Source organism: Neovison vison, chromosome X (assembly GCF_020171115.1).
Source record: "Neovison vison isolate M4711 chromosome X, ASM_NN_V1, whole genome shotgun sequence".
In the NCBI taxonomy this organism is placed as follows: domain Eukaryota; kingdom Metazoa; phylum Chordata; class Mammalia; order Carnivora; family Mustelidae; genus Neogale; species Neogale vison.
The window spans coordinates 20470283-20490045 of record NC_058105.1 but is presented as its reverse complement, the minus strand read 5'-3'; the positions used below and the strand labels follow the sequence as shown (position 1 = coordinate 20490045).

The 19763-nt window shown below is 52.7% G+C and overlaps 1 protein-coding gene across 3 annotated transcripts in view; it reads left to right on the top strand.

The window, feature by feature from the left end:
* The window catches only part of BCORL1 (BCL6 corepressor like 1), a 59588-nt gene extending 40811 nt beyond the window's left edge, over positions 1-18777 (top strand). For all 3 annotated transcript variants that reach the window (XM_044234556.1, XM_044234554.1, XM_044234555.1), the window contains 6 exons: positions 2662-2883; positions 4862-5028; positions 5960-6105; positions 13889-13966; positions 14928-15081; positions 18359-18777. In XM_044234556.1, coding sequence (XP_044090491.1) covers positions 2662-2883; positions 4862-5028; positions 5960-6105; positions 13889-13966; positions 14928-15081; positions 18359-18641 — 1050 coding nt within the window. In that variant the 3' untranslated portion in view covers positions 18642-18777. The remainder of the gene's footprint in view (positions 1-2661; positions 2884-4861; positions 5029-5959; positions 6106-13888; positions 13967-14927; positions 15082-18358) is intronic.
* Positions 18778-19763: the final 986 nt, after the last annotated feature.

Genomic DNA, 19763 nt, shown 5'->3' with positions numbered 1-19763 from the left:
TGGTAGTTGTGTCTGGTTATTCCGCCTGGCAGTGTCTGCTGAAATGTTCCTCCCAGAGAGGTTTTGTCCCTTCACAGGGCCTCCCTTTCTCCCTCCCGCCTTTCTTTCTCTCCCAGTCCCCACCACCTGCTCTGGATGCCCCCATGCCATGGTGCTTTGTAGTGGGAAGCAGGGCGGGGGGAGGGCGGGGGACGCGCCTGCAACACTAAAGCTGGGGCATCGGCCAAAGGCTTCTTCCCACAGGGGCTCTGAGCCAGGGAGGAAGAGGGGAGGGGGCGGGGCCCCCATTTGCTCTTGCTCCTCCCCCTCTCAGGCAGCCTCCCTTGTCTCTGGTGGCTCTTGCCCCCAGAAGGAAAGTCACCCTTTGGCTCCCGGCTTGGCTTAGCAAAAACCCAGGCACTTTACCCAGCATCCTCCAGTATGGCCATTACCTACCTCTGCCCTCGTGGCTGTAGAGCTACACCCGACACTGATCAGCCGCGCCTTCCTGCTAGTGATTGGACCTCTCTGCCCTGTGGAGATGCAGATGGACAGCAGTTCCGGTTCTCTTGGGATTTACCAGAGGAGACAAATGCCCTGGGCTCTGGTCTTCTCCCTGCTGCCATCGATTTCCAAGCTTCATGATTTTCGGTAACTTTTCAGTCTGCCGAGGGCTCTACACAGAGCTGGCTTGAATCAAGTCAACAAATACGTGTTGTGATGATGTGTCCAGCCCGGAGTGAAGTGCTGTAAGGAACAAAAGAGAAGATGACAGGGCGCCTGGGTGACTCAATGGGGTAAAGCCTCTGCCTTCGGTTTGGGTCATGGTCCCGGGGTCCTGGGATCGAGCCCCACATCGGGCTCTCTGCTCGGCGGGGAGCCTGCTTCCCTCTCTCTATGCCTGCCTCTCTGCCTACTTGTGATCTCTGTCTGTCAAATAAATCAATCAAATCTTTTTTAAAAAAAAGAGAAGATGACAATGTGAACCCTGCCCCAAAGGAGCCTCAAACCCAGCAGGAGGCCAGACTTGTCCATGAAATGGTATAAGGAAGTTAAAAGTCTGGCATCAAGTATCAGATTATTTGTTTCAGGCTAGGTGGCTTGCATATGTGGAGAAGGAAGTCTAGACTGTTGTAAAAGGTTGTAGAAGACATAGGATTTCTGTGAGACTTTAGTAATGCTCTGAGGGATTTGGATAAGTGGTATGTGTTAGTTGTCTCTTGTGCTCTAACATTATCCTCAACCTTACCTCAACACAACAACAAACACACTAACTCCCACAGCTTCTGGCGGTCAGGGATTCATGAGCAGATTAGCTGGGTCTGGCTTGGGGTCTCCTGTGAGGTTGTGGTCAAGGTGTCAGCCAGGGCTCCATTAAACTGAAGGCTTGACTGGAGCGGGAGGGTCTGCTTCCAGGGGGGCTACCTCGCATGGCTGGTCATTGGCAGGAAATGCCTCCTTGCCTTGCCCTGGGGACCTCTCCAAAGGACTGCTTGAGAGTCCCCATGACGTGACAACTGGATTCCCCCAGAACAAGTGATCCAAAAAAAAAGTAAGGCTGAAGCCACATTGTCTTTTAGGAAGTGGCCTTGGAAGTCAAACACTGTCACCTCTGCGCACTCCTGTTGGCTACACAGATCGGCCCTGTTCGGTGCAGGAGGGGGCTACGTGAGAGCACAAATATCAGGGGGATCATCGGGGGCCAACTTAGAATCTGATGAGGGCAACTTAGAGTCTGCCCTCTGGCCACCCAGTGATTCATGTCCCTCCCGCACGCAAGGTGGACCCACCTCTCGCAAGGTCCTCTGAAGTCTTGTCCAGTTACAACTTAAGCTCTCAGTTTATTTATATATTTTTAAAATTGTATTTATTTATTTGAGAAGCACAAAGAGAATGAGCGAGAGCATGAGTGGGGGAGGGAGAGAGGCAGAGGGAGAAGCAGACTCCGTGCTGAGCTGAGAGCCAGTCTCAGGGATCCCTCCCAGGACCCTGGGATCATGACCTGAGCTGAAGACAGACGCTTCACCCACTGAGCCACCCAGTTTCCCCCAGTTCCTAGTTTAGAATCTCATCCTCTAACTTAGGTCCGGTGTAAATGACGCTCCTTCGGTCTGGTTCCTCGAGTCCAGTTTCTCAAACACGGTTCCTCCCCCATGTGAAGAGCCCATAAGTGAGAAAGTGAGGCTCGGAGAGGTTGGGCCTTAATCCAGGTCTTGTAACTAGTGGGTGGCAGAGGCAAGATTCCAAACTGACATCTTTCTGACTCTTGAGCCCATGTGCTTTGCACCATGCGCAAGGTGGGCATGGATGTGATCCAGGGCTGGGGTGTGCAGGAAGGTGGGAAGAGCCTGGGGCAGGTTAGGAGGCAGGTTTTTGCGACAAGAGTGAAAGCCTTAGCAGCTGTACGTCTTTGGTCAAAGATACCTATCTCCACTTCTCCTTCCTATCCGTTTGCTTCACTCATTTAGAAATAGGACTTGTCAAAACCGCAACAAATGGAATGGAGGCAGGTAAAGAAGGCATGTGGAGTGCATTGGGGAAGCTGGGATGTCCCCTCTGTCTCTGATTTCCAATCCCTTGGTCATTTGTCGGCTTATGTGGTTGAGGATTTGAGCCCCTCAACATCTGGGTGGGTGTGGATGGGCACCTGTGCTGACCCAGGGCCCCATCTCTGCTTTCCAGGGCAAAGGTCGTTGGAGCCAGCAGAAGACAAAATCTCCCAAGCCTCCCACCCCAGTGAAACCCACAGAACCATGCACGCCCTCTAAGTCCCGAAGTGCCGGCCCAGAGGAGGCCTCTGAGTCACCTACAGCCCGGCAGATCCCTCCAGAGGCACGTCGGCTCATAGTGAACAAAAACGCGGGCGAGACCCTCCTGCAGCGGGCGGCCCGTCTTGGCTATAAGGTAGGGAGATCCCCAGCATCTGTGGAGAAGCTTCTCCCAATTGTGTCTTCTGTAGTCTGGGCGGGACTTCGTTTGGACCTGGGGCTTCAACCTCCACTGGACTCCTTCTACGGCCCATCTGCTCCCAGGGAGCGTGGGAATGCAAGCTCATCGGCGTATCAGTTGGGATTGAAAAGAATTGAAATATTGATAATCCAACCCATTTGTAGGCCAGAAACGGGGTTTTGATGTCGTCTTAAACTTTGCTTCATACCCTCCAGCCTCCCCTCACTGGGACTCCCAAGGGCCAGCAGTCTGTGGCGCGTTGGCAGGCAGGGCTTCCCTCCTCACACCCACACTGCTTCCCTGGGGTAGCTCTTCACTGACCGTGGAGGTGGGTTTTATTAGCTCCATTTTACACGTGAGAACATCAAGGCTTAGCAATGCTAAATGACGCGGCCAGGACCATCAACTCTTACATAGGTATGAGTCCGAATTCCTACCAGGGTCTTTTTGATTCCCAGGTGCCAGGGTAGGGTGGAAGCCTGGCTCTGTGACTATGGTAAAACGTTGTCAGGCACTTTGGTTGATAATGAACTCCTTGACCACGTATATTTGCCCACCGCACCAATTATTTCCTAAGGATTTGCTCTTAAGGGTGGAGATTTGGGTTTTAGAGTAGGCCTTGATGTAAGGCTTCCAGTCCCTATATCTGACTCATTTAAATACGGGCGCAGCCCCAGCCGGGCTGGTCGGCACAGGAGAACTGCCTTGACAGTGGCTCACTGGCGAGCTGCCCGTCTCTCCTGAGTGCCTCGTTTGGGGGCCAGGGCCGGTGCCAAGGGAGATCTAAGAAAAAAAGATGACCAACCCCTGCCGTCAGGTTTAATCTTCTTCTACCCGGGGCCAAACCAGCAAGTAGGAGGCCATAGGAGAACCAACCAGGACAGGACAGGAGCAGGTTGGGCGGCCTGTCACGGGAGGGAGGAGGAGGAGCCTGAGGCCTGAGGGAGGAGGCCAACCGTGTCCACCCTACACGGTAGGGGCCTTGTGCTCTCCTGAGCGAGCGGAATAGTTCCTATATGTTCAGGAGACAGCACCCCCGACAAAGGCACACACTCGCTTGCTTGTTCGCTCACTTTCTCATTTCTCGAGCACTTTTTCCTCGCTGTTAGCCTGTGAGCTAACTGTCGGTCAGGATGCCTGAGCCGCCCATGTCCCCAGGGCCGGAGAGAGGGCTAACAATGGGCCTCTGGTACTGCTGCCTGCCTTTTCCCCTCAGAAGAGGGGGCCACCCCTCCCTCCCCCCTCAGCTTATTCACCAGCTTCTTCTCAGACCAGCTGGGGTGCTTCTAGTCCCGGAGTCCTGCCTCTGGTCCTGTCGTGTAGCCCAGGGAGGCTCATCTTTACTTTGTGAGTGAACGACCACGCTGAGGTATACTCCGAGCAATCCTGATTTGAGGGGAAGGCAAGAACGGACTGCCCTGGGGTAAACAGCCAGGGACAGCGCTTACAACTATTAAAACCAGCGCCCAGGGAGAGGACTTCAACCCATTCTTTCTTCCTTGTTCTCCAGTTACCGCCAGAGGCTGTGCTTGCCAGCACATGCCTCATTTCTCTGGTCTGGGGCCCTCTTGCAAAGCCCCAGACTAGGGAACCAGGACTCAGGGAGTTGAGGCCTGAGAGTCTGAGCTCTGGGTGGGCAGGTGAGCCTCTCTGCGGACCTCACCTCAACAACCCACGCCCAGGTGAGGGAATATCTTTGGTCGTAACACGTGTCTCCCCACTGCAAAGGAAATAGCCCAGAGCTGAGGCCCTGGCCATGCACCTCAGGACTGACTTTATTGACAGAAGATTTTGAGACTTGCCCATTAGGCCCCAGAATAAAGTGCAGGCTCTAAGACTTTCTCTTTGGACATTTGGAGGGCTTCGAGCCTAACTGGGGTGATTTCAAGAATTAGGCCTCTCTTCGCTCATGGAGCTGTCCCTGTCCCTGTAGGATGTCGTTCTCTACTGCCTCCAGAAGGACAGCGAAGACGTGAATCACCGCGACAATGCTGGCTACACGGCCCTGCATGAGGCCTGCTCCAGGGGCTGGACCGACATCCTGAACATCCTGCTGGAGCACGGGGCCAACGTCAACTGCAGTGCGCAAGATGGCACGAGGCAAGAAGGCCGCTCCCATCCCCCTCTCCCCCACCCCCAGCCCCGCAGCTCGGCCCCTCACTCCGGAGAACTTGCTGCAGCCTGGGCCTTCGCAGCACACCAGGCCTTGACGGGAAGTGCTTCGGGAAGACGGCTACCGACCGCTGTAGGGGGGCAGTTTGGGGCAGGGATGGACGAGTTCCGGCCGGCCAGCCCACGTTGGTTCCCAAGGAGAGGTTGGGTTATCTAGGGATCATCCTGACAAGGGCAGCTTTACCAGGACGGCCACTCAGGCATCCCTCACGTCCTCCTGGTGGCTCATCTGTCTCCGGCAGAGTCTTGGCCTTATAGGAACGGGGAGGCCCGCCTTAGGGTAACATCCCAGATTTGATTCTTGATTTGATGTCTGTACATTAAAAAAAAAAAAAAGACACCTGCTGTGTCTTAAAGATATTACAGCCCTTCACCTCCATCAGAGGACTTGCTTCCTGGGTCACATCGAGACAGGAACTGCTCACCAAGTAAGGGACTTGGGTCAGAGGAGGCAGGCTTTGCTTGGCTGCCACCTGGTGTACAGAGCCACTCCACTCGTCCCTGCTCCAGGGCAGTCATCCAGATCTTTCTGTTCATACCCCCGGCAGCCGCTTTAAGTTTATCCTCAGTCAGGGGCCCATTCTCTCCCGAACTCCAGAGCAACCAGTGGAGCTACAGTGTACCTCAGGGACTGTCCCAAATGTAGGGAGAACCTAAGAGACAGATGGGAGGGAGGGGAAAGAGGCAGAGAGAGAAGGAAGTGGGGAGATCTGATGGGGGGGTACAGTTCAGAGACAAACTCTTACCCATATTATTCTGGGCTCATGTTAAGCTACTTTCCCCTGATGAAGTAGCCTGAGGCTAGACACCCAGGTTCCTGCTTGGGCCCCATTGTCCTCACCCTGTATCACCTCTGCAGGCCGGTTCATGACGCGGTGGTCAATGACAACCTGGAGACCATCTGGCTCTTGCTGTCCTATGGGGCTGACCCCACACTGGCCACCTACTCGGGGCAGACAGCCATGAAGCTGGCCAGCAGCGACACCATGAAGCGCTTTCTCAGCGGTAAGCACAGTCCCAGGCTTGAAGCCATCATCCTTGGGGTTGGCCTCTCATTTCTGAACTCCTGAGGAGATATTCTTCATCTCCCTTCATCTCCAACAGCTCCCATGAGGGGCGTCAGCCCTCTTTATAGGCTTTCCTTGAAGTGTCTCAGAAATCTCTATGCACTTTAAAAAGCCCAGAGGTCCACTTCCTCTTGTTCCAATGCCATGAGTGTCCACATCGCATGCATCCTCCTCAGGGCCATGGCAGCCCACAGGGACCCATTTCCCAGCGAGGTATGTGGGGTGGGCCTGCGTAGGGAGACAGCCGTCCCACTGATGGATTGAGCTGGGGGCAAAATGTGTTGACCCCTGTTCTGAGTGGGATGTTAGTTACAAAGAAGTGACACTAAGCATTTTGCTTTTGTCTTTGTACTTTCTCCTTGTTGGTGCTCAGAGTGGAACCCTTGGGACCCCTTCTGAGGCTGTATTTCTCTCTCTTTTTAAAAAAAGATTTTATTATTATTTTTTATTTTGGACAGAGCACGCATGCACATGAGCAGGGAGGAAGGGCAGAGGGAGAGGGAGAAACAGGCTCTCCACTGAGTAGGGAGCTAGATGCAGGGTTCAATCCCTGGACCCCGAGATCATGACCTGAACCAAAAGCAGACATTTAACTGACTGAGCTACTCAGGTGCCCCCTGATGCTCTGTTTTTCACAGCCTCTTCCTTTGGTAACTGATGTTCCCTCTGCACCTTCCTGTTCCTTTTTCTTCCTCCCTCACCTGACTTCTTGGGAAAAGTGTCTGGTGTTCAGGCCCATGGCAAGGACCACAAGGCACCATGCATTTATTTTTTCATTAGTGGATGGCCACTTTGTGCCTGCAGTTAGATAGCTCTGCTGAGTTGGGCAGCAGGGCAGAGGGAAGGAGGGAAGTCTAGTACGAACATATTCACCAGGAAGCTCCTCAGACTTGACTGAATGAAGGAACCCCACCTCCTTAATGACATCAACAGCTCGGCCCTCACTCTAGCAGTTTCTTCTTCAGACTGCCAGAGTGCTGGACAGATGAGGCAGCTGGCAGTCATCTTTTTTTTTTTTAAAGATTTTATTTAATTATTTGACAGACAGAGATCCCAAGTAGGCAGAGAGGCAGGCAGAGAGAGAGGAGGAAGCAGGCTCCCTGCTGAGCGGAGAGCTTGATGCAGGGCTCGATCCCAGGATCCTGGGATCATGACCTGAGCCTAAGGCAGAGGCCTTAACCCACTGAGCCTCCCAGGCGCCCCTTGGCAGTCGTCTTGTTGACCTTCTGTGGAGGCTTCCATGTTCGTGGTTGACCACTCTCAGACCAGGAGTCCATGAGACCCAGGGTTTGCTCAAGACTGCTCACTCTCACCTGGTATCTGGCTCAAGATTCCAGATTCTGGAATCATTAGTCCTAAATCCCCACCTCCCCGAAGATACAGTTCTGGATTCCCAACCAGGGGATCATTTAGTTAGTGAACAAAGCTTAACTCGATAGCTGATGATGGAAGGAGAAACAAAGGAACATGAACTAAAAGTCCCCATGGCAGGAGAGCTAGGTGGGAAGCACGACTTGATACTAATAAAAGCCGGAGAGGAAGTGGTGGGAGGCCATGTGGGAGACCTTGATTCCTGCGCAGCCAGCCTCCATCCAGCCCTCAGTCGAGCTGACTAAACCCTGCAGTCCCGGGTCACCGTGTACAGGCCTCAGGCCTCCCTTTGGGACTCAGCCCTTCTGTCTAGGGGCAGGACTGCCTTTTCCCTCCTCCCAGCCTTGGGGTCCCGGACCTCTGTCCCTGCAGGGCAGAGCAGTTTGGGGATATTCATTTGGTCATTTGTCCTGGGCTAGTGATGACTCTTGTTCACTTTGGCTGCACTGTCTTGGGGGTGTGGGGCTCAGGGAAAGCCACCCTTTGTGACCTTTTCTCCCTTACCATGTGCCACATGCACTTACACACACACACACACACACACACACAGAGACACACACATTGTCTGCACTTGACTTGATTCCCAGGGGAAGCTGGCACAGATGAACACCCAGAACTTCCCAACACGATAAGAACACTGCATGAAGCTCTGTCTCTGATCAACAGGTTTAATCCAGGGGGTTCTCTTGGGGCTAGAAACTGGCCTCCTGAGGGTCTCCGGGCCTTCTGGATCCAAATAAAGCTATCTCTGACCACCTAAGTAAGCAGACAAACTCTTTTCTTCCCTGGCCCCTTCTCCAAGATCCCAAAGGAATCCAAATGTTGAAACCATTTTCAGTAGTTAAAAATTTAGAAACCGACACATTTCCCCTTCTCCTCATTTCCGTTAGCTAATCTCAACTACTAGCCAGCCTTTTGATGCCTCCTTAAAGTCACCTGGATGCCAGCCCACATTGCAGAGTCAAGATTTTTTAAGATTTTATTTTTAAGTAATTTCCATAACCAATGTGGGGGCTTGAACTCCCCACCCCAAGATCAAGAGTCACATGCGGTACCAATGGAGCCAGCCAGGCGCCCCAAGAGAAGACTTTTCTTAATTCTGGCATTTGGTAGCCTGTCCAGGCCAAACACCTTCATTCAAATCTTAACATTTCGTCTCAACTTTGTAGACCTGGAGCTTCAGCATTGTAATGGGGACCCAGAGCTGAAAGGGGTGTTAGCACAGGGTCACCTCTTTTCCATGCAGATATCAAGTGCCCTCAAAGGCAGATCTCTGGCTGGCTTTTTGGGACAGTGCTAGCAAGCCAGGCTAGGACCTTGGCCCAGCACCCTGGGGAGGCAGGCACTGGTAGTAGTCAGCGGCTCCTTGGAGAGGGGACTTGGGCCCAGAGTTTGTTTTTGTGGGATGAGAAAGTAATACTCAGGTTTTTTTTTTTTTAATTGAGGTGAAATTAACGACATATAACCATTTGGAAGTGAATGGTTCAGTGGCATAATGATGAGCTTAATTCCTTGAACTGAGTATTTTTCCCTCTTTTTGAATCTCGTCACCCCCCCCCCACCCCCAGCAACTCTCAGGGAACCACTGGACAAGGCTCCCTAGTGGCTGCAGGAGACATCCTGACCCTGGGCTTGGAAGTTTGGGAGGCGTTTCCCTCACTGCCCCACCTCCCCAGCCCCTAAACCTAGATGCATTTGGGTGGATTTCTGGACTTCTTTTTTTTTAATGTCTGTCTGGCTGAGGTATTTTAAAAGCTTTTTGCTTTTCATCCCCAAGCATTTGCCTGACCAGACTCTCTATAGATTGATTGTCTTCTTCCTTCCCCAGTAGCGATCCCACAGGACAGAAGATGAAGGCGAATCCTTGTAGGGTGCGAAGGGCTCCGTTTTCTGCAGGTGGAGGAGATGAGCACAAGCCTCGGTGTTGCTCGTGGTGTCGAGCTTCCCTCTTTTTGTGCGAGGCCCCTGTTTTGGAAAAGTCTGGGAATTGAATCCTCTTTCATTTTATTTTTTTTAAATATCTCGTGGAGAGATACTTTTTAAAAATTTTTTTAAAGATTTTATTTATTTATTTGACAGACAGAGATCACAAGTAGACAGAGAGGCAGGCAGAGAGAGAGGAGAAAGCAGGCTCCCCGCTGAGCAGAGAGCCCGATGTGGGGCTCAATCCCAGGACCCTGGGATCATGACCTGAGCTGAAGGCAGAGGCTTTAACTCACTGAGCCACCCAGGCGCCCCTGAATCCTCTTTTAAATACACAAAGGCATGTCACTATTTACCAATATCCAGTAGTGAATCCTTTCACGAAGTAAAAGTTGCTGGCAGTCCATCTGGGTTGTAAGTGGATTTTTCTGTATCGAGTTGGCTTAAAGTAAAGCCCGTTTCTCCTGAGATCCGGAAGGGTGTGGCGGCAACCCCATCCGTCCGTTCATCCGTGGATTTCAGGCAGGGCACCGGGCACTGGAGGTCAGGCAGCAGAGCCCTTTCTTTCTCATCCTCAGGCTTGGAGCACCAAGCCATCCAGACTCTCAGAGGCCTTGGGAAGACCTCCTCCTTGGGCCAAAATACAGGCAGGCATGTGACCAATTTGCCTTTGACCCTTTGAACAAAAGAATAATATCCAGGCTAGTCGAGGGAAAACAGATTCGTGTCCCTCCACTGTCAGAAAGAATGTAGGGGCCGAGGGGAGTTGTTGCGGTTTGGTTCGGGGCATCTGAGGAAGTATTGGGACTGCTTTTCCTTCTGCTGATGAAAGGGTCAGCAGTGTATCCCCTGAGGTCACGGAATCACAGGTTTTGTTTTTCCTGTTGGAGACCTCTGCCATATGACCCCATGTCGAAGACTGCTTGTTCTTGGGTTTTCTCCCCCCTTCGTGTCCCTCAGCTGGTGTCTTGGTTGGAGGACACAGGGAGCAGTATGTTGGGACCCCAAGAAAGAGAGAAACTCTGATTGTCAGGCTGACCTCTCACACACTGAGTAGTTAAAACATATTTTTCGTGTGTGGAGGTGAAATTCACAGAAGATAAAATCAACCACTTCGAAGGGAACGATTCAGTGGCGTTTTGTGCATTTACAACCTTATACAACCACTGCCTCTGTCTGGTTCCAAAACATGTTCATCAGCCCCAAAATGAAACCCCACACCCACTAAGCAGTTGCTCTCCATTCCCCCTCCCCCCCAGCCCCCAGTAACCCCCATCTACTGCCTGACTCTGTGTATTTGCCCATTCTGGACGTTACGCGTACTGGAACCGTACAACACGGGGCCTTTTGCGTCTGCGTCTGTGCTCAGGTCGTGTCCCGTTTCCAAGGTCCCCCTGTGTAGTGGCATGTTTCAGTACGTCCTTCCTTCTGAAGGCTGGACAGTGTGCCATCCCATGGCCCTACCACGTTGTCGTTAGCCGCTCAGCAGCCGAGGGACGCGGGGTGCTGTCTGCCTGCTGCGGCCGGTGCCGCCGGGGACGCGTGCGTGCGGCCACTGGCGGGACTCCCTGTTTGCAGTTCGCAGGGAGCTTTAGCCGGGAACGGGATTGCCGGGCTGAGGGCACTTTCGCGGGGAGAGGAAAAGAGCAAAGGACAGAAAGTGGTGGGAAGGGGCAAGGGCCAGTCAAGGCAAAGGAAAGGCTCTCTTCGTCCTGCTTGTGCGAGGAGCCTCTGAGGCAGCGGGAGGGGAAGCTGCCCCGTCAGGCAGGCCGCGGAGTCGCTTCTGGTGCACCCCCTGTTGCCTGCTCCGACGTCCACATCTAGGCTCCTGCTGATTCACATTGGGCTGCCTCAGAAAGGCAGATTCCGGGGCGCCTGGGTGGCTCAGTGGGTTAAGCCGCTGCCTTCGGCTCGGGTCATGATCTCAGGGTCCTGGGATCGAGTCCCGCATCGGGCTCTCTGCTCAGCAGGGAGCCTGCTCCCTCTCCCTCTCTCTCTGCCTGCCTCTCTGCCTACTTGTAATCTCTCTCTGTCAAATAAATAAATAAAATATTTAAAAAAAAAAAAAAAGAAAGGCAGATTCCCCTGCAGATGACCAAGACTTGCTGTCAGTGAGGAAGGAATGTGGCAAGTGAGGGCTGCTCTGACGGAGTCGCCATGTGACCTCTCAGGGCAGGTGGGGGCGGGGGGTTACAGCAGTGATCAGGACCCGATGTCTCAGCCTGCTGGTAAAGCAGGCACGCTACGTTCAGTCTTGCCTTGGAGTAATTCCTCCCTCCCTGTCTTCCCCATATATTTATTGCGCTCTTATGATGTGCCAGGAACCTGGGCTTAGGCCATGGGGAGACAGTGATGAGCCAGACAGACGTGGTGCCCGCCTTTTGGAAACTTAACGATCTCACACCTTCATCTCCCAGGACACCTAGCACTAGGCCAGGCACCATGGGCAGCTCCCTGACTGATGCTTCTGGAAGAAACTCTTTCCAAGTCTCAAGGGTACAGGGTGCAGAAAAGTGCCCAAACGGCCAGTCGTGACCTCAGCGTTGTTTTGCAGAGTACACAGAAAAAGATCTAACATACATGACTAAAGGTTTTCCACTGTAGCTTCTCAGCCATTATTTTGAAAGCACTCTCTGGCTGCTTTTTCCTGCCAGAAGAAAGCCGTCATCTCCTAGAAGGCTGCTAAAAAGTTATTTCTTTCAGGAGCTCACAAGAGCTAATAGGCGTTTCTGTGGATACGATGTGTGACCCAAAAGGGGAGGATATTGGAGGGCAGTTGGTGCCTTTCCCCGGGGAAAACCAGCTTCGTGCCTTTAGGAGGCGCCGCCACTTTCCTCCTGGGATTTGGCTTCCCTAGGACCCTCTCGTCCTCTGTGCCCTTTGGACTCTATCACCCGGTCCCTTTGCCCAAGTGTCGCTTGAGGGCAGGTAGCAAGCATACAGAGCGAAGTCAGCTTGCCAGAGGTGCCGGGTGGCATATTGGCAACCACTGGGGCACGTGCCCACAGATGACACCATTGGGTTTGTCGTGAAAACCTGCTTTTTGTGCACGTGGGGTTGCGAGGTGAGACAGTTGCATAGATGCTGCGTAGCCGGGCAGAAAGAAGGCAAAGCCGCAACCTGCTGCCTGTCCTCAGGTCAAGTATGTGGAAAGTGCTTTAAAATGGGTTTGGTAGGGAAAAATACTTAGAGCAAAACATGAACTATTGGAACCATTTTCAAGTATACAGTTGAATGACATTCAGTACATTCGTACCGTTGTGCAACCATCCCCGCTGAATTTCAGAACTTTATCACCTCAAAAGGAAGCCTTGTGCCCATTAGGCAGTCGCTTCCTGTTCCCTCCCGACTACCAGTCTGCTTTCTGTCTGTCTCGAGTGGCCTGTTCTGAACATTTTATATGCATGGAATTGTACAGTATATGGCCTTTCATATACTTACAGTGTCTGGCTTCTTTCATGTAGTGTAATGTTTTTAGGGTTCATGCATGTTGTAGTGTACGTCAGGTTTGTTTGTTTTTTGTTTTTTCTTATAACTGAATAATAATCCATTATATGGCTAGACCATGTTTTGTTTATCCCTTCATCAGCTTAACAACATTTGGGTTGTTTCCACTTTTTTTTTTCCTTTTTTGGCTATTGTGAGTAGACCCGCTAGGAACATTCATTTGTATATAAGTTTCTGTTTGAACACCTGTTTTCAGTTCTTTTGGGTATATACCTAGGAGTACAAGCAAAGGGTTTTTATGAGGATAAACTCGCTCCTCTCCCCCATGTTTTCCAAAGATGAAACAGAAGGAATTATGCGTCCTTATCTTACTTTGAATTGGAGAGACCCTGATTGGCTCTAAGAGCATTGTGACCCGCAGGGGAATTGAAATCTTGGGATAGGTTGAAGATTCTCCTGGCAGAGTCCATTCCTTACACCACGAAGAGCGAGCCTGTATCCCGGACCTAAATGCCTTCGGGGCTGATCGTGAGGCAGCAGAGCAGGCTGGGTGGGGACTGTTGAGCCGGAGAACGCACATGTCGCCTCTCCCTCTAGCCAACTGTTGACATGCAGGAATGCGGGACGCAGTGTTGCCAGATTTTCTGATTTTTTTTTTTCAAGAAAAGATGGAAATCCAGATTTTTAGGTGAAATCTCTCAATTTTAAAACCTTTGATGTTAATTAACTTTTTTTTTTTTTTTGGTTTAAAAACACTGAGCCAAACTCCAGGTGGTCAGTGGGCTAGATTTGGCTCCTGGCTGCTGGTTGGCAACCTTGGATTAACAGCAGGAAACATATCTCCCTCTGGTAGCTCCCAGGCCCTCTTGTGGTCCTTCCTTCCCTTCTCCTGTCCTCTTAGCCCGCTATGGACGTGCTTTGTCTCTAGATCCTTCTCCAGCCTAACCTCCTTGTCACACTGCCTTCTCTTCTTTCATCAGATCACCTCTCCGATCTTCAGGGCCGGGCAGAGGGTGACCCTGGCGTGTCCTGGGACTTTTACAGCAGTTCTGTGTTGGGTAAGCTTGGAGTCGGATTCCTCCCATGCTGTCCGTGGCTCAGAGATGGGGGATTGCTTTGGGTTTCATGAATTGTTCTCAAAGACAGGAGTGACCCCGTAGAGGCAGCCTTTTCCTCCTGTTAGTAACTTATGGACCCTTTCAACCCAAACCCTAGTTCCCCCCAGATTCACACAAAGCCACCCCTCATTCGCCCTCTCCCACTTCTGCCCTGGGTAATGTTTTCCTCCTCCCTTGCTTTGTCTTAACCCTATCAGAAGCCCCTACTGTGCATCGTCCTCTCTCTGGCATTGCTCACACGCAGGAGAGACCCAGGCCCTCCCCTGGGCCGCTCTCATTCCCTCCCTGCCCCTACCCGACCGTACATGCTTTCTCAGGCCATCCTCTCCCGAGCCCTTAGCCTCTGACCCAGGCTTTCCTCTCTTAGAAGAGTCTTTATCTGTGATGCGGTCAGCACCCCTCCCCTGGGTCAGGGCTGCAGATTGGGGGAGGTGCCCACCCCGAAGCCCTGGGGAAGCTGGAGCAGGAGGAGGTTGGGATGGAATGAAGTGAGCCACACCCAGACATGTGGGCTGGGAAGGGAACTGGCTGAGCCACCCCCTTGGGCTTCTGAGGATCAGCAGGCCAGGCAGGTGTTTCTCCCTTGCCCTCGACTGTCGGTAGAACCGGCGGGCTTCGTCTCCAACAGCCCAGCAGCTCACCCTTCATATCACCTGGCTTTTTTCCTACCGAAAGGTGGAGGAATATAGTGAATTTCTGGCCACAGGATTGTGTCCCCCAGGGATAGAACTTCCATGGGCCCTCCCAAGGGTGGGAACCATGGGATCAGTGAAACTGGGCCCCAGCCCGGGGTCTGTCTCCTGATCGCCCACCTTCAGGTGCCTTTTCCTGTTGGAGCATTTCTTTTCTTCAGTTTTGTGCATGTAGCTTAGTCCTAATATCCCACGTGCTCTCCTTACAGAGGAAAAAGATGGCTTTGCCTGTGACCTCCTACATAATCCTCCCGGGAACTCTGATCAAGAAGGAGATGATGTGGAAGAGGATGATTTCATGTTCGAGCTCTCAGACAAGCCTCTTCTCCCTTGCTACAACCTCCAAGTGTCAGTGTCCCGCGGGTAAGTGTCTAAGAGATCTACAGGGACAGAGTGCCAGGATCCTGGCAACCCCTGGCCTGCCTCGCTGGGAAGGGTGGAGCTCTCCAGAAGGAAGCAGAGACCTGGCGAGCAAACGCTAGAGCTCGGGAAAGCTGACACATGACCGAGGCCAGCCTGACTTTCCCGCCCTGCTCAGTCATCTTCAGAACAGAGGCTGGAAGCTCTAGGTTGATGGACTGTATGTTCTTCCCAAACCCCAAACCTAGATTTGCTCTCCGAAGGATTCTGCCGCTGTTCCTGGGTCTAAGAGATGATCTGGGAGATATTTGGGCTGATGAACTATTAGAATCTCTGGAACATTTTTGTGGTTTCTGGGAACAGCCAGACAGAATATTTGCAATTGAGATTCTTGGAAAAGCCGCGACATATGGTTGCCATAGCTAAGGGGCTGCTGGGGTCCTTAAGTAATCCGTAGGCTGCTTTCTCGGAGCCTTCACGTTGGCAAGATGATGGCACGGGCACTGTCATGTCAGATGACTGTGTATGTGATTAGCGGGTGTCACCCGTTTCCAGAGACTAGACTATACCTGACATCATTAGAGCAAACCCGGCTTCATCTTTACCTGATGATCCAGGAGGGAGTTCGCGGGGCTGGGGTTCTGGTCGGCTTTCACCGACGGCGGCGTGTGGCTGTGCTGCTTAGGGGGATGCTGGATGACCTGTCCTTTGGTTCTTAGCCTCCATCGCTCAGTATTTTCTTCTTCTTGGTGTCTTCACATAGTTCAAATACCTTTGCAAACACTCTTAGGGATCTTTTCCTTTGATACCCATATTTAAGATACCCAACCCTGTTTATGTTTAAAGAGTGAAAGCACACAAAGTGCACACGGCAGAGAGAAGGGCGGACGGGGGGATCGGGAGCCCTTCAAGTGAGTCCCTTGAGTTGATGACTCTACCCATTGAGCCACAAGGCTCTGTGCATCCCTTCACTCAGGGCCTGATAAGAATAAAAATAGCCTATATGATGACACTGGTAGGGATCAAGTTCCAGGGGCTTTGGGTCCTTATTCTTCTGGGCATCAGCTGATCCCTGAGGGCGGGGCAGGGCCTCTGGGATATAGTGTTGCACAGTTAATTAATTCTTCCACGGTATTCAGCACCACCTTCTCTGAAACGGGATCTGGGGCCCCAGGCAGCAAAAGGACCAGGGTAGTGTGCGTCAGGTGTAGATGGAACATGGGGCAACCAAGGGCCACTTGCCACACAGCAATCAAGTTTTCACATGAAAGCTTGCTCTGGGCAAAGCTGGGTCTCCTGACGTTCTGGCCTCCCTTCCTCCCTTGCCTCTTTGGAATCTGTCCTTCCCCACAGCTGCAGTACAATGGGGAATACAGATTCTCCAAGAAGTAGGGACAGTGTAGGGGTGTCTAGGTGGCTCAGTCGGTTGAGCTCCTGACTCTTGGTTTTGCCTCTCCCTCCCTCTGCTCCTCCCCTACTGGCTCCATGCTGCACGCTGGAGCTGACTCTCAAATAAATCAGATCTTTAACAAAAGAAGTAGGGAGGGTGTAGAATGATGACCCTAAGGCCCTGCGGGGTTCAGAACTGCCTTTGGAATCAGCAAAGCAAAGCTGGATTCTGAGGACCAACTTTCTGAGGGCTCTTTTTCATTCTTTGAAAGTGATGGTCCAACTGTATGGTATCTGTAGTCCCTTTCTCTGAAAGCCAGAGCACTCCATTTCCTGACGGTGCGAGAAGAACGTTTACTGTCTCTGGGAAGAGCGTTGCATTTTAGGGAGCAGGGGTGCGGGTCTGAGGAGGAGTGCTAGGTGTTGTGCGGAACACCCAATCCCGTAACCGTGTCTTCAGCGGGCACACCAGGCAAACCCCAAAGGACAAAATACGGCCTTCAGAGCATCTCCAGGCTAGTGCAGGAGGTAGACGAGTATATAATCAGCTCTAATAAGACACAAAATTAAAATGTCCCACAGTTGAGCAAGGTGTCCAGTGAATAATAGGGGTCGCCCATTCCTGTGCCATGGAGGGGAAGCTGGGCTTGAGAGGTGGATGGAGGGTGCGGTACAAGCAAAGGCTCACAGGTTCCGAAAGGAGGGCTTGTCCTTCATCCAACGGCTGGCACTTGGTGGGGTGGAGGTATACAGTGCGTGCGTGCGTGCGTTTGTGTGTGTCTGTGTCTGTGTGTGTGTGTGTGTGTGTGTGTGTGTGTGTTACTACAGGGGGGCACTGGGCTGAAGAGGTTGGAGGGGGTCATGTTTTGCAGGTCTTGGGTTGCAGGGGGTCAATATTGCAGGTCTTGCAATATTGCTGTAAAGAATTTGGACGGTTGGGTTGTTTTTGTTTGTTTGTTTGTTTGCTGGAGGTACCGGGGATCCATGGAAAGCAGTTCAGGGAGTGAGAAGGTCGAATTTTCCTTTTAGTAAATGAACAGTAACGGAGGATCCAGTGAGGGCGGGGGGCGCTGCACCAGAGTGACTCTTGGCAGAGGGAAGCCGGTTAGGGAGGCTGGTGGGGCCGCTGGGGGCAGGACAGTGCCACAGGAGGAGGGACTGGAGTGCCTTGGAATGGGGACCGTTAACGCAGGGGTGCCTCATGTCTTCCTGGTTTGCTCAAAGCGGGGAGCGCGTGGCCCCTGAGCGGCCTCGCGAGCACCCCTCCCAGCTGTCCCCAGGCTGCCGCCCAGTCGGGTGTGCTCAGCAAAGTCAGACGGGCTGTAATGTGAGCTCCGGCCCTGCAGAAAGGACGGTGCTGCCACTGGAGAAAAAACTTGTCTAATGCATTCCAGAGCCAAAGAGAAATGCCTTTTAGATTACCCGCAGTTTAGGCCTTTCTCCACGGCTCCCCGTCTGTTGGGGAAGGTCTCAGAGAACAAGGAGGCAGGGGAAGCGGGAGTGAGAACAGGAAAGGGAAACCAGACAGGGTAGCAGGGGTCGGTTGGGGGGGGGGGAGAACTGGTCCCAGCAGATGGTAAATTCCAGGTCATGGGGTGTGGGGGAAGGTCTGGGGATGGCTGCTGTGAGTTTTAGGTTCTGGAAGTTCCCTTTCCCTCCTGCTCCCGCTTTTTGGGAAGAGGTCAGTCACGGGCTGAGTGCTAGAGGTGAAGCTGAAAGCTGGTTCAGGCACTGGAGGAAACAGGAGAGTTTAGCCCCTGGTTTAGTCTGGCGTGGGGGGTGGGGGACGGTCAGACTGTCACCCTTCCTGGGCCTTCCGGAGTGTTCCCGGCACTCCACCGCCTCCCCCCCCCCAGCCCCCTTCCCTAACTCCTACTCTTGCTTCTTCCAGGCCCTGCAACTGGTTCCTCTTTACCGACGTCCTGAAGAGGCTGAAGCTTTCCTCCAGGATCTTTCAGGCTCGGTTCCCGCACTTTGAAATTGCCACCCTGCCCAAGGCTGAGTTCTACCGGCAAGTGGTCTCCAGTCAGCTTCTGACCCCAGCCGAGAGGCCCGGAGGCATGGACGACAGATCCGCCCCAGGCTCCTCTGAGACTGTGGAGCTGGTGCGGTACGAGCCAGAGCTCCTTCGGCTCCTGGGGTCTGAGGTGGAGTTCCAGCCCTGGAACAGTTGACCTGGGAAGCAGCCCCTCCCTTTTCTTCTTTCTCCTCCCAAGTTCGCCCGTCCCCACCTCCCCTGCCTTTCCCCCACCGAGCACCAGACTGCAGAATGAGGCAATAATACGGACCAACAAGAAGCCGCCTTATCAATGCCAGCATTAGTGACTGGATTTTTTTTTCCGGTTATGATTAGTTCTCATCTCCCTGTCATCGTCTTTGTTGTTGTGGTTGGTGATGGGGGTGGAAAGTTGAACTCCACGTCTGAGGACAAGAGATCCCGGGGATGGTGGGAGGTGGCGCCAGGGTCTCTTGGACTGGCCTCCTTTGTGTGTGACCAAGACCACATCTGGGCCCTGGGTGGCCTCAGCCTGTCTGGAGGAGAAATGAGAAAAGCCCAAATCTCTAAGCGCCCCCTCCGTTCCCCTGTGTTCTTCTGTCTTCCATAGTATTTATTTTATTAGTATTTAATTTGTATTGTTTCATTGGTTTCTGATAAGTCTGTATCACTGTGACGATTTGAGACAACTTGTTGTATTGAGGGACTTTCTTCACCTTTCTTTGTCTTTCTTGATCAGCTCTGGAGCTGCCCCCTCCCTCCAACAAAGTGACTCCCAGGTTTGTTTTCCCCCCACTGGGGAGGGGGCAGGAGGGGCTGGGGGGTGCTGAGGACCTGTGACTAATGAAGGTGGCTGGTGCTGGTGGGGGGTTGGGGGGTTGAGGGTAATCCTGAGGCCTTGGTGCTTCCCCCCCCCCATTTTTTTTGTTTCACTACCCACCCTTTGCAGCAGCCCCACTTTCTTGAGATTAGTGTTTCTGGGGAAGGGTGGATTGTAGGGGGAAGGGGTTAATGGGTCACTCTCTTTGCAGAGAGTCAGGAATGGGCCTGAAGGCTAAGATCGCCCCCTCCTCACACTTGGTTCACTACTCCCCTCGGAGTGCACAATATGGGCTTGTTCCCGCATCTCCACCCCCCCTCCTCCAGCCACCGCACCCCTTCCCGCCTTCACCCTGTCTGGGTGCTGAGTCTCTCAGCTTCCAGCCCTTGACCCTCACCTCTCCCCCTTGCCAGACTCAGCACCCCCTTCCTCTCTCTCCTCCTTGCTTCTCCCTCTGTCCTCCATTCTCCTTTGGAATCT